Source organism: Mytilus galloprovincialis, chromosome 6, assembly GCF_965363235.1.
Source record: "Mytilus galloprovincialis chromosome 6, xbMytGall1.hap1.1, whole genome shotgun sequence".
NCBI classification, from domain to species: Eukaryota; Metazoa; Mollusca; class Bivalvia; order Mytilida; family Mytilidae; genus Mytilus; species Mytilus galloprovincialis.
In genome coordinates, this window is record NC_134843.1 from 75,198,269 (window position 1) to 75,213,071 (window position 14,803).

The 14,803-nt window shown below is 31.9% G+C and overlaps 1 protein-coding gene across 1 annotated transcript; it reads right to left on the minus strand.

Moving 5' to 3' along the window:
• Positions 1-5,098: 5,098 nt before the first annotated feature.
• On the minus strand, positions 5,099-13,450 carry LOC143080329 (cilia- and flagella-associated protein HOATZ-like). Its single transcript, XM_076256123.1, has 4 exons — positions 13,215-13,450; positions 8,713-8,751; positions 7,823-7,962; positions 5,099-5,382 (listed from the first exon to the last, which is right to left on the minus strand). Exons 1-4 carry the CDS (start codon positions 13,393-13,395, stop codon positions 5,215-5,217), a joined length of 528 nt encoding a protein of 175 aa, XP_076112238.1. The 5' UTR covers positions 13,396-13,450; the 3' UTR covers positions 5,099-5,214.
• Positions 13,451-14,803: the final 1,353 nt, after the last annotated feature.

Below are 14,803 nucleotides of genomic sequence, written 5' to 3' on the forward strand. Positions count from 1 at the left end.
TGTAAATTATTTTTTTCAAACATGCATATTGGTTATAATCATATCAAAGCATAATGTAATACATGCAAAATTCATTGAGAAACGCAATATTGTGTCAACGAAGAGTACAGTATAAAAAGATGTAATGACAACGAAGCGTACACAACATGAAAATAAAGACACTTTAGAACGTGTATTTGTTTGTTTCTAGATACAACATAAACATACGATCTTTATTAGTCTGTTAACTTTAAACTATGACATTTTCAAAAATGTATTTTTTTAAAACTATGAGGTACGAGAAACATTAACTTTTGAATATTTAAAAATACCAAGCACGTTTTATCATTGATATCGTCGTGCGTTTTTTTTTTTTTTATGTTTGTACATAAAAACGTCACATATTTCAAAAACCATTTAGTAACTAATGAGTATTATGGCAAGAATATATTGGAGCAAAATATCCGAAGAATAGATATTGGACTTTTTTCTTTAAAAGTATGAATTCCTTACTGTCCGAACTCAGTGTTACACGGTGTGTTCGATTCGAACGCGTCAACGTCCGATTTCATCTGCATCGGGGTTATACGGGGTGAAACACGTGGCAATTGTTTATAAACACTTTCTACATCTACACGTGATCGTGGTATAGGCGCTTTTTGATTGGATGCAGCGAGTTTCTACTGCAACCAATAAAAATCCTTACCTTGTATCTCCGAAATTTTATCTCAATCCGCCAAGGGTGAAGAGAGCGGGAGACGAGTGGATCGTAACCCTTTGCTAGCGAAGATGACTTTTAAGTAGATTTCGTCTTTTTTGTCATTTTGGTAATCCCACCTATCACAGTTTTCAAAACGGTAGGTAACAATGGAATACATGGCAAAATTTGTAATTCAAGGCAATGCATGGCTCCTATAAGAAGTCATCTGACATAAATAGATTGTACGTAGAATTCCACATTCTGATAATTTTTGGAATTTAATGCGACTGGTATACAAGTGAGAGGTTTAGCGCTATAAAACAAGGTTCAATCCACCATTTTCTACATTTGAGAATGCCTATACCAAGTCAGGAATATGACAGATTTTGTCCATCTGTTTGATGTGGTTTATCATTTGATTAGGGACTTTCCGTTTTGAATTTTCCTTGGAGTTCAGTATTTTTGTTATTTTACTTTTTCTCTGCCATATAAGATTTTATCAGTTTAAATGATTTTCAAGATACATAACTTTAAATTTTCTGTACGTTCGATTTTTTTTTATCTAGAGGCCATGTTTCTGAATTTGCATGAATTTTGCATGAATTCTGTCTTTATCTGCTATATTTAGAAAAAATCTTGACTTATTGTACTGTTATACCACTGTCCCAGGTTAGGGGAGGGTTTGGATCCCGCTAACATGTTTAGCCCTGCCACATTATTTATGTAATGTGCCTGTCCCAAGTCAGGAGCCTGTAATTCAGTGGTTGTCGTTTGTATATGTGTTACATATTTGTTTTTCGTTCATTTTTTTTACATGAATTAGGCCGTTAGTTTTCTCGTTTGAATTGTTTTACATTGTCTTATCGGGGCCTTTTATAGCTGACTATGCGGTATGGGCTTTGCTCATTGTTGAAGGCCGTACGGTGACCTATAGTTGTTAATGTCTGTGTCATTTTGATCTTTTGTGGATAGTTGTCTCATTGGCAATCATACCACATCTTCTTTTATATATCAGTCTGTATTTGTCTAAAATATGTTCATGATTTTTCTTGACATATGTCTTGACAGTATTTACATTGTCTTAAAATTTCTTGACATCTGATAAGTGTCTTGATTAGTCTCGAACAATTCTAGACTATCTTTAATATGTCTCGATCAGTCTTGACGTTCATAATAATACAAATTTCTCTTATCTTCAATGATGAGTAAAAACAGTGCAAACGCTGAAATGTCTCGCCTTCTTTACCTACCATTGATATTATGTTGACAGTCCTAAATATAAATTAATGCTTAACTACAACTATGAGGTAAACGTAACAAGATTCAAAAAGATGAGGTCAAGGTAAGATAGAACAAACGTGAAAAACATGTACACCTTACAATTCAATACAATACATATAGTTGACCTAGGCCTATTGCTTATAGTTTCTAAGATACAGATTTAACCAAGAAAACTAAACATTGATCAATGAACCATGAACATGAGGTCAAGGTCAGATGAACCATGCCAGGCAGACATGTACATCTTACAATCCATATATGAATTAAATATAGTTAACCTATTTCCTATAGTATCTTAGAAACAAATTTAACCATAAAAACTTATCATTGACCAATGAACCATGAAAATGAGGTCAAGGCCAGTTGATACATGCCAAATAGACATATACAGCTTACAATCCTTCCATACAATAAATATAGTTGACCTATTGCTTATAACTTAAGAAAAACAGACCGAAAAAAAAACTTAACACTGAGCAATGAAACGTGAAAATGAGGCCAAGGTCAAATAAAACCTGCGAGTCTGACATCATAAAATATTTCGTATACCAAGTTTTGAAATATAGTTGACCTATTGCATAAAGTATTAGAAAAAAACACCAAAACTCAAAAACTTAACTTTGACTACTGAACAATGATATGAGGTCAAGGTCAAATGACACCTGCCAGTTGAACATGTACACCTTTTAATCATGCCATGCACTAAACATAGTAGATCTATGGCATAGAGTATAACATATAAAACAGACCAAAACACAAGAACTTAACTATTACCACTGAACCATATATCACATATACTAGACCTATTACTTATAGTATCTGAGATATGGACTAGACCAACAAAACTTAACCTTTTTTACTGATCCATGAAATAAGGTAGAGGTCAAGTGAAAACTGTCTGACGAGCACGAGGACCTTGCAAAGTACGTATTTGCAAAATATAGTACAAATGTAATCCTGTTACTCATAATGAGAGAAATTAACGTTACAAAAATGTTATTCTTTTTTCAAGATTTGTCACTGAACAACGAAAATGAGGTCAAGAACAGTGGACACTTGACAGACAGAAACGTCATAATATAAGGCATCTACTACAAAGTATGAAGCATCCAGGTCTTCCACCTTATAAAATATAAAGCTTTTAAGAGGTAAGCTCATGCCTGGCTGCCAGATCACAAAAACGAGGACAAATATTTTTATTTGCATATGTTAACATTCTGATTCCCCCAAAAAGATGATAGTGGATATTTGAAGGGATAACAAAGAAAGGTGAACAATATCAAGGGGACATTCAAATTAAAAAATTAACTGACAAAGAAATGGCGTAAATAAAATGAAAGATACCAAGTGATGAGAATATCTCATCTGCAAGGTGAGCTAAATAATAAGCTATTAAACTCTTATCATATTTTAAAATACTTCAAGAATGAATCATTTATCTGAATGATTAAAAAAGAAAAACAGTAAAAAATGCTATGATGAATGTTACCATAGTGGTGTTATTAAAGTTACAGAGAAGACCTAATCCTGACCACTTGTTATTGTAAATAAAAAAATAGGTAAATGATTATCATAACGAATGTATCATTCATTACTTCTTAAAACAAATCATCACACTTAAAATCATGCAAAGCTAGTATTTTGAAGAACAGATTTAAAACTGGAGAACTTTTAATATAAATATACTGACCAATAGAGTGTGAAAATATCTTGAATAACTTAGGTCCATATTTATACTTGTTTTAACCAAAATCTGTATTTATAAACTAGTTTTTTGCGTTTTTTACTAAATGCAAAGAATTCTATATCTGTTAATCATAGAATTGTCAAAATAAGAGTACAAAAAACTAGAGGCTCTCAAGAGCCTGTGTCGCTCACCTGTTACTGTATTTACTGATGTCGGCCATCTTGGTTGGTAGGCGGGGTCATTTGACACTTTTTTTAAATAGATACCCTAGTAATGATTGTGGCCAAGTTTGGTTAAATTTGGCCCATAGTTTTGAAAAGAAGATTTTTGTACAAGTTACAAAAATGACGAAAAGTTGTTCAATATTGACTATAAAGGGCAATAACTCCTTAAGGGGTCCTTTAACAATTTTGATCATGTTGACTTTTTTGTAGATCTTACTTTGCTGAACATTATTGCTGTTTACAGTTTATCTCTATCTATAATAGTATTCAAGATAATAACCAAAAACTGCAAAATTTCCTTAAAATTATCAATTTTAGGGCAGCAACCCAACAACAGGTTGTTGGATTCATCATTTTACCACTATGTTCTAATTTTAGCCATGTCGGCCATTTTGTTTGGTAGGTGGGGTCATCGGACACATTTTTTAAACTTTATACAACAATGATAATTGTGGCCAAGTTTGGTTAAATTTGGCCAAGTAGTTTCAGAGAAGAAGATTTTTGTACAAGTTACAAAAAATGACGAAAAGTTGTTAAAAATTGACTATAAAGGGCAATAACTCCTTAAGGGGTTGACTGACAATTTTGGTCATGTTGACTTATTTGTAGGTCTTACTTTGCTGAACATTATTGCTGTTTACAGTTTATCTCTATCTATAATAGTATTCAAGATAATAACCAAAAACTGCAAAATTTCCTTAAAATAACCAATTCAGGGGCAGCAACCCAACAACAGGTTGTCCGATTCGTCTGAAAATTTCAGGGCAGATAGATCTTAACCAGATCAACAATTTTTCCACATGTCAGATTTGCTCTAAATGCTTTGGTTTCAAAGATATAAGCCAAAATATACATTTTACCCCTGTGTTCTATTTTTAGCCATGGCGGCCATCTTGGTTGGAAGGCCAGGTCATCGGACACATTTTTTAAACTAGATTCCCCAAGGATGATTGTGTCCAAGTAGTTTCAGAGGAGAAGATTTTTGTAAAAGTTTACAGACGACGGACAAGGGACGATGGACGATGGACGAGGGACGACGGACACCAAGTGATGAGAAAAGCTCACTTGACCTTTCAGGTCAGGTGAGCTAAAAAGGCTACAGATTTTCTGTAAAATTTTCATATATTTAGCGTTGAAATATCAAAATGGTACAAATCTTTAAAGTTACATTTTATCTACAATAGTGTTGTCATCCAAAGTTGGCTAATTAATAATAACAACATAATCTTTCTATTTACAATTTATTCATACAATTTAAAAATCAACAAGTACATAGTAAACAATAAAATGAGATATCACAATAAGTATAAAATAATTTAAACCAATAGCTATACTTGTACTAATTAATCAGAGTCTGAATCTTCGCCAAATTTATTTTTTTGAAACTGATCTAATTGTCTTAAAGCTTCTTCATATGTTTCTTCATGAGGGTTGTCATAGTCATTTTCTACAAATGCTTCCTTCACTTTCTTCTTTCCATTAGTACTTTTACCTCTTGAAATTTCTTCTTTCTGAAAACAAATTTAGAACACAATGTATCTGTAATCCCAACATTTAAACTGATGCAAAGTCATTACATTTAAGAATTGAATGCTCCTTTTTGTAAATTCATTGGGATGTAAAAGCTTTGACTAAAGTACATTTTGTATGATGCGTGGAAGCACTTCATTCTTAAAATTTGCCCACATTCAACGCTTTTACAACCCTATGAAATTACAAAAAGAAGCATTTGATACTTTAATATAACTACATTCTTTAGCTAGGGTAATAAAAACATGATTTCTATCAAGTTTTTATTTAATTCATCTACCGGTATACACTTCATTGTGGGACTTATCCCTCCACCTCAAACCCCCACCCCCCGGCCCATTTGTTGCTTTGATAAATGATAAAAGGAGCAAAACATTGTGATAAAAAAATTCAAAATTGATTTTTGAAAGCACACATAAGTTGTATCAGCAGATATATAAAAACTTACAAGCTAGTGTTCTATCTGATTTGATTGGTCAGTGCCACTGATAGTTATATGGAAATGAAATGTATGTCTTGTGTATCTTGGTATAAGTTTTGCTCAGCTTTGTAATAAATTTGATTGTAACACTGTTTTAGTTTAAACAGTATTTTTTAATGAAAAATTACAAGAATAAAATATTACAATACAATCATTATGTTACATGCAGTTCAAATATTGGATTCAGGAACAAGTTTGGAAAAACTTATATAAATCTGTCTCTCCGTTTTAATGGTTTTAATGTGATCTCCACTGATGAGTCTTATTAAAACAAACCACACATTTGGTAGACATTTGATTTTTTTGTATAGTTGAAAGGACTTCTATGAAGGCATTACAAGTTAACAAATCTTAACAATTTCTTGTCAGTGTATTGTGAAAAAAGCGTTGTTTGGTAACTGTCATGTTAATTTGTAATGCCCAGATTTCACAATAAAATTGAGAATGGAAATGGGGAATATGTCAATGAGACAACAACTTGACCAAAGAGCAGACAACAGATGAAGGCCACCAATGGGTCTTCAACAAGCAAGAAAATCACTGCACCCAGAGGTGGTACTCAGCTGGCCCCTAAACAAAATTGTGTACTAGTTCAGTGAAAATTGAAGTCACACTAAACTCCAAAACATACATGACTAACAAAGGCCAGAGGCTCCTGACTTGGGACAGGTGCAAAAATGTGGTGGAGTTAAACATTGTTTTGTGAGATCTCAACCCTGCCCTATACCTCTAGCCAATACACACAGAAGAACTCAGTTGTAAAGAAGTCAGAGTTCGATGTCATAATAGGTAACAAAAGAAACTAAGCAAATTAACAAATGATACATAAATTAACAAAAGACTACTATTAGCAGATACTCATGATACTGACATACCAGCTCCAGACCTCAAGTAAACTGATTAAAAGATTATGAGTTCATCATAAGAAAATCAAGTACAATTCCTCCATTAGTGTTTCAGTATCATACCATCATAAAATATATAAGAAGAACATAACCTGTACGTATCATGCCAACAACTGGTTTTAAAAACAAGAATGTGTCCTCAGTACATGAATGCCCCACTCGCACTTTCATTTTCTATGTTCAGTGGACCGTGACATTGGGATAAAAACTCTAATTTGGCATTAAAATTAGAAAGATCATATCATAGGGAACATGTGTACTAAGTTTGAAGTTGATTGGACTTAAACTTCATCAAAAACTACCTTGACCAAAAACTTTAACCTGAAGCGGGACAGACGGACGAACGGACGCACAGACCAGAAAACATAATGCCCCTCTACTATCGTAGGTGGGGCATAATAAATGTGTTTATTTCTGACGCAAAGACCCTATGAGTGAATCAATATCAATACCAAAATATGCCATCTGTAATGACCTGGCAACAGTATTGTAACTATATCCTTTCCAAATATGTCTGTTTAAAAGTTTAGTCAGCTTTTGAGGTGAGTGTCAACACTTTTGTACTTTGTTAAGTATATTACCATAAAATATTGGATGTGAAATACCTGAACATATAAGATGGCTGCAACAGTTGATTTATATTTACAAGTGATTTCCTTGTACTGATGAGAAAATTTAGCAAATGCTAGTTTGTGATATTGAAAACTCTAATGAAATAAATTTTCAGTAATGCAGAGATTTCATTCGTTAAAATCAAATATGTTGTTACATACACAAGCAAATCAAACAAGTTGATGCATTGTTGTACATGTATTCTCAAGGTATTCATATTAAGAACAAGTTCAACTACCAGTTTAAATGTATATACTTAATCAAATATGCTGTGTATTGCTGTGTTAATTATGTTTAATATTGTTTTCTCTTTGTTGTTTTTTATACTTGTTCGAGTTACATCAAATATTTGATTTTGCAATGCATACAGCATTTTAAACTAAAGGGACATAATCCAGTTTTCCTAATATTTGATCACTGTACCTTTATTCTTTCTTCCCTGTGTTTTTTCACTAACTGTTTATCTTCCTCCATTGCTTTAGCAAACTTTTGCATCTTTTCATATTCTTCTAATTTCTCCATTGTTTGAGCTCTCATCAGAAATTCTCTGGTTGCCCTCTCCTCTGTTTGAAAAAAGTTCAATCTTATTTAACATTTAAAATTCTATTATACAAATCATAGATGCCCAGACCTAGGTGGATTCTAGATTAAGTCAAGCTTTTTCAATTGATATTTTATGGTGTTTTTTTAATGTTGTAACGTTACACTACTATGACTGTCCCAGGTTAGGGTGAAGATTAAAACATTAAACCAGCTGCAGTTAGATGCACAGGTCTGTCCTAAGTCAAGAGCCTGTTGTTCAGTGGTTGTTGTTGTTGAAATAGTTTGTGGGTGTTTATTGTTTTAAGTTTATTGCTTTTATATAGAGTTGACTGCTGGTTTTCCTGTTTGAGATGTTTTACACTTGTCATTTTGGGGCACTTGACAGCTTGCTGTTCCATTCCCTGTGAGGCATGTGAGCCAAGGTGTAGTGGTTAGTGCATCAGGCTACTAACACAAAGGTTCCTGGTTCGATTCCCGTCTTGGATGAAAATTTCAGGGACTGAATTTTTGGCTCTCCCTTGACACCATTTGCAAGTATGGTCTTGAGGGGGGATAAATTCTTTAAAATAATTGTTACATTATTCATCTACCAAATTCTTGACTGCAATCTAGCTACATCTGCCAATTATCCCATTCTATGACCTTGTGCAATTTAACAAATGTAACATGCAGTTTTCTTCTGTGTAACGGTTCAACATCGTTCTATTGATGTTTATATATCCTCATTTTTGTATATTACTTCAAACTCAATTCTTATTTCATACAATTACCTTTTGGTTCATCTTTCCACATATGCACCATTGCTCCACCTGAAAAATAACCCATTGTTTAATTAGCAACATGAACATATATGACATTAATGAACCTAAAAAATAACATTTTACTGCTGAATTAGTAAAATAAACTTATATTTACTAAACACCAATATGAATGCATTGATGTAAAAACATTTTCTAAAATTTTTTAGCATCATACAACGTATATTAAAAGAATCAATTTTATGTCACAAACTAAAATTAAGTGATTAATAGGATTTCAAATAATGACAGCAGTCATAGTAAAATTCTGGCCAGCCCTAAATTAGTGTATTGCTCCAGTAGAAACATGATCTAGTAAAGGACTGAGTGAATTAATCAAGAGGTTATTTTAAAAAATGTATCTTCTTTTCATATAGATGTATGATATACTTGTACACACATGTATCATGTGTATATAAACTTTGAATAAAGATTGATGGGAAATTTGCTTTTACATTCTTTAAAAACATATTACATGTACATGTTCTTATCAACATACATTTTTCTTTACATTAATATGATTATTATTTAATCAAATTGAAAAAAAAAACATGTACATATAAAAGCATGTTTTTTAAAAAGTGTTAACAAAACCAGAGGGGAGAGAACCCTAGCAGGGACTTACTTTTTGTTGATGTAAAATATTTTTTTTCTGTTTTTTTGGTTGCTGCCCTAAATTTCACCATGAATAATAATTATTCAGTCTCTTCTGGTAAAAAAAAATGTGAGCAAATAAATATTATACATTTATTTCCCGTGCCTGAGGGAGATATGAACATTTGTTCACCCAAGAATAATCATATTTCACGAGGGCTCTGCCCGAGGGAAATATGATTTTTCGAGGGTGAACAAATCTTCATATCTCCAGAGGCCAAGGGAAATGAATGTTTTATTCCACTGCCTAAGCTTTGTATACTATCTGAACTTCAAATATTAGTTTGCATACCGGAATTATTACTAAACACAACATACATATTGATAAACAGTACTGATAAACATTAATTGTTTAATTAGTCTTTTTGTTTTAATGTCTGAAATACGATAATGATATTTGCTAAAAGTATTTAGAAAATAAGAAGTTCAAGACGTTATGAACATAAACCGCGCTTAACGTCGCACGATTTTGTTCCGACATTTCAGAGGGGAATATGATACTCAGAGGTGAATATGAAGTTTTGTTCGTCGTCACGTGTGAAAGTTTCCACCAATCAAATTTTGATTTCGCTGTCAAAATCAACATGCAGTGGAATAAATTCATTTGTACTTTCAAAGAATAATACAAGAATAACATACAGTGCTGTACAGATCAAATGTGCAAGTTGGAAAAAACAAAATGATATAAAATCTAATAACTGATGAACCACATATGATCTAATACTCATGTTATAAGCTCTTACACTATCAGTGGGCAGAGCATTCTAGTCTCTCTAAGCCACTGTAATTGTGTTGTGTTTGTTTTGAAAAAGACCTTTGTTGCACTATACAAATTTTTAATTGTTTTCTGTTGGTGTATTAAGTCAATTGGATGTGCCTTTACATGTATGTGGACATTATACATGTTTATATTTAAATAAGAAGATGTGGTATCATGCAGATATGGTCAATGAGACAACTACAATTACATTTACATGTATCTACCAGAATTAGTGAATAGGGACAGTCCATTTATAATTTTGTACATTAGAACTATAGTTTGGATCTTTCTCTGTGCCCTTTAAGGGGTGTCTAATTAAAGTACATGTATCTACAAATGTAGCTGTGACTGAGGTAATACAGTAAATTGTACAATGAATTAACGTATCATGCTTCCCATCTCAAAAACAAGTACTATGTAAAAATGTTTGTTTTCTAAATATAAAAATGGTATGGTTGATATTTTCCACTATTAAACATTGATTTCATGTTTCATTATGCATACATGTACATGTACATGTCTTATATCCCAGATTAAATTGATTAATGGAGCTTCAAATTTAGAAAATTTCCTTCCAAGTCATTCTTACATTAAAGTGAGATAATCTATATTTGTTTGCTTTTGGTAAGTGTAGGGGGCTGATTTTAATTTGTTGGTACAACTTTTGAACTAAAAACAATTATGTTTTATGAGGTGGACATATATAAGTTGGTATATAAAAGGAAAGTTAGGAGACTATTATCTGACTGTGCTGTATGGACTTTGCTCATTATTGAAGTCTGTAGGGTGACCTACATGTACATGTATAGTTGTTAATTTCTGTGTCATTTGGTCTCTTTTGAAGAGTATATACATTGTACCTATTGGCAACTATATATTTTATATAAGTCAATTCAGAATAAAATACATTTGTACTGGTACATTGTACATCTGTTTATTTCCATAGCATTTGACTTTGCACTACATGTCTGCATGCTATTTCAATTAGGCAATAACTTTATGTTTTAGGCTCTGACTGCATCAATTGGTATTTGATGGTCGCAAATTAAGTTTACTGGCAACATGTAAGTGGCTTCATTAAACAGGTTCATGTATTTGCAACCATCACATCAACCATCACATCACCAATTGATGCTGTCACTTAAGCTTAAAATACAATACTATTATCCCCATTCTAATGAAACTAAATTACAGAAAAACACATACAATAAATGTAACTGCCAACATTTCAAAATGCTAATGGGGTTTTTAATTAGGTGCAAGATTGCTGTCTTACTCCTACAAAACCTTTAAAGGAGCCTTAAAATTTATTTTAATGTTATTTATTTGCAACTTTATAGTTTTCCAATCATACCATGGTAAAATTTATTGTTTTGTTTTAAATTGTGTACATACAGCCAGGGGTACTTGTAACTTACAAATGTACAATGTACAAATGTATACAATGCAAGTAATTTTTATTTACTTGACATATGCTTGAAGAAGTGAAAAAAAATTTACACATATAAGTTAATTTGTAGGATACTTATACAAGTGAATTTTACTTAAGATCTTTGGCAAACTGTTTCTTTGTTGAATTAATGAGATAAAACACTACCCTCTAATAAAAATTATGAGCTAACCTGAGAAAAATCATTTAAGGCATGATTTTATATCTCAAAACTTGAGATTTGTTGTGGGATTGTAAGAAAAATTTACTTATACAAGTTATTTTTTTTAGATTATTCAAACATTATAATTAATAATTATATGTGTATATTTTTTTCTTCTTCAAGTAAATAAAAATTACTTATTAATTGTACAAGTACATGCAGTACCCCTGACTGACATAAGCTCTTTCAAAATTTAAAATTGGTAGGCACCATGGGGGAAATCCCAGGCCCTGCAAATAGTGACAGTTGGCAGGTATGAAAACAACTTCAAAACGTGCATTTAAAAATCTGATAAATACTTTGTCTCAGCTTGCTTAAACGTTTTCAGTAAATTCATAAAATTTAAAATGTTTTATTGTGAATTAGTGAAGTTATGTGATCAAAATGAATGTTACAAACAAAGTTGCATTAGAATGGAAATTGTGTGAAGCAAGAAAACTAATGACAAGAGAAGAGTAAACATGTATTTTTGTAAATACATTTAGTTGCATCGATTAATCATTAGTGACAACAGAGTTGTTTAAATTAATGCTTGAGAGAAAAGGGTGCACATTGCAATATTTGTATATCAACAGACTTCAACCAAAAAAAAAATGACATTAACAAAAATCAACTATTAAAAATTAAAGTTCAAACCACATGCATTACAGGGGCTTCTTTAGTTAGGAACCTGGGTGCGTTCGCTCTGATTCACGTATTATGTATTATTAACCCTTTGATTTGCTGAGTAGAATACTGGAATTCAATGTATGTATTTTAATATCTTAATAAATATTTGTGGACAAAATAATTGAATTCAATCAATCATGAAAGTATGCAGTATAACTGAGACTAGTCTCGGAGTATAATGATAAATAAACTTGTAAATCCGTTTCATGATTTACATTTTGTACATTTTACATCATTTATATTAATTTCAAGCTGAATATTTTATCAAAACTAAACGTTTTTATTATTAATCCATCAGAAGACAAGACAAAGTATCACAACAATCAGTAAGAACAGAGACATATAATATGTCACTGGTAAGAATTATTATGTTATTGAACTGACAATTAACGATCCTAAACAAGCCATAAATTTTAAATATTTCCACATGTTTCCATAAATTTCAAGAATATTATACCATAGAAATATCTGAATAAGTTTATTCGACTTCAATGCCCTGAAAAATAATATTTTTCAATCAGGCGAACGGACTCTATGGGCTTACGAAGTCAGGGCGAACGAACCCAGGGCGAACGGACCCGATACCTTTAGTCCGTCAGACAAGGTTTTACTATCAAGGGCGGTCGCTATCCCATATAAAACACCATTAGGATAGAGACCGCCACTGACAGTAAAATCTTATTTGGCCCACTAAACAAGCCCCTCTGTTCAAACTAAATACAAAGTATTGTATATCATACTTTGTGATGCAGATGGTGCAATTCTCAATCTCTGTTTGATGTCACTAGATACCAATCGGGATTCAACAGGAGGCTGAAGTTGAACTGACTGCCAAAACGTTTTTGCATAGTTTATGTCCTCTTCTGATGATCCGCTAAATTCTGTAACTTCACCTCGCGTTAAATCAATCGTCACAGCCATAATTTTGTTTTGTTGCTATCAACGCTTTCTTGGTGTCGCCTACGGAAATAAAAATTGCCGCTCATACCAATGATTGAAATTACAGCATATTTATAAATAAAAAAGGAAGGCATCAACTGTTCACTATTTTTTCTATTGAACATTTTTTTTAAATCCTCATTTATTACACGAAACATTCAAATGTCAAAGAATAGTTAGTTGATGTTCACTGGATTATTTCCCTTTTCCCGCAGTTTTTCGCTGTTGTGCTATTTTTATATTTTGTGTTTATATCGACTGAAATTAAAGACAGTTCTGATTAATTATTATGAACAGTACGTAATTTTTTGCAGATGTACCTACATGAGGTTCGGAATTTTTGTCAAATGTTCGGACTCCTTGTCCCCCTCTGTCACACAGGGTTTCCCCATATTTCAGCCTGGAAACGAAGATTCACTACATACTGAAAATTTGAAATACGTGATAAATCTATGATGAGTTTATTTACATAACGTTTTTTGAAATGGTATTAAAAATAGATTTCATAACTAATTTTTACAAAGAAAACTAAACTTTGAGTCTCTGACACCCATACTACATTTTTGGGGTAAATAACACGTTTGTGTGGTTCCTTGTAATTACCAACGTGCAAGATCTGATAAGTGGTTTATATACAGTAGTTTGTTGAACAACTATTTTGAAATAAGTAATGTATTTTCGAAATTTAACCATATGTCTAATATGGCAATTGTTATCAAATAGTTCGTTTTTTTTTTTTTTTTTGCACTTCAGTATTCCTATTGTTCCTTGTTTTCCCCATATTATAGTTGATGTGGTTCCCTCAGTTTCAGTCTGTTACCCGGATTTGTTTTCTTTCCAATCGACTTATGACTTTACTACTCTGGGGCCTGGTTTTCGAATGTATCATAAGATATGTCATAAGTATATCTTAGGATATATTTTATGATCATCTTATGACTATATTATATGATATGTCATAGGATGTAAATCAAAGCTGTCTTAAGAGAGTCATAGCTATGATGCTCTTATCACTGTCATAAGTGAACATTTTTTTCTATTACTTTGAATAATGATTAAAAAGTGATAACTATCAAAATGAAAATGAAAAGTATGAAAATATTAATTATTACCATTCTTAATATTTACGGATATATATTTTTTTCATTATAAGGAACATGAAATTTTATACAAAAAGGAATTGAAACATGAGTTGATAACTTGATTAAATTTAGTTTTGTAATATGATAAGAAATTTTTTGATGATATGAACTTCGCTTTCGTGTATTATCATACATGAATTGTTATTTAACTGTTAATACTTTTAGATTCGGTACCTCGAGTACCCGCTGAATGAATTGCCCGTGCACATACGTGAATATAGACCAAGTACTAATAACTATACCAGGAA

Bases quoted from the DNA above. Each gene is read 5' to 3' on its own strand.
- LOC143080329 (XM_076256123.1), bottom strand. From the start codon at position 13,395: ATGGCTGTGACGATTGATTTAACGCGAGGTGAAGTTACAGAATTTAGC. The intron at 8,752-13,214 runs GTATGATATACA...GTTATTTTTCAG, and splicing joins TGCACCATCTGCATCACAAA to GTGGAGCAATGGTGCATATG. The intron at 7,963-8,712 runs GTAATTGTATGA...TTTTTCAAACAG, and splicing joins GTGGAAAGATGAACCAAAAG to AGGAGAGGGCAACCAGAGAA.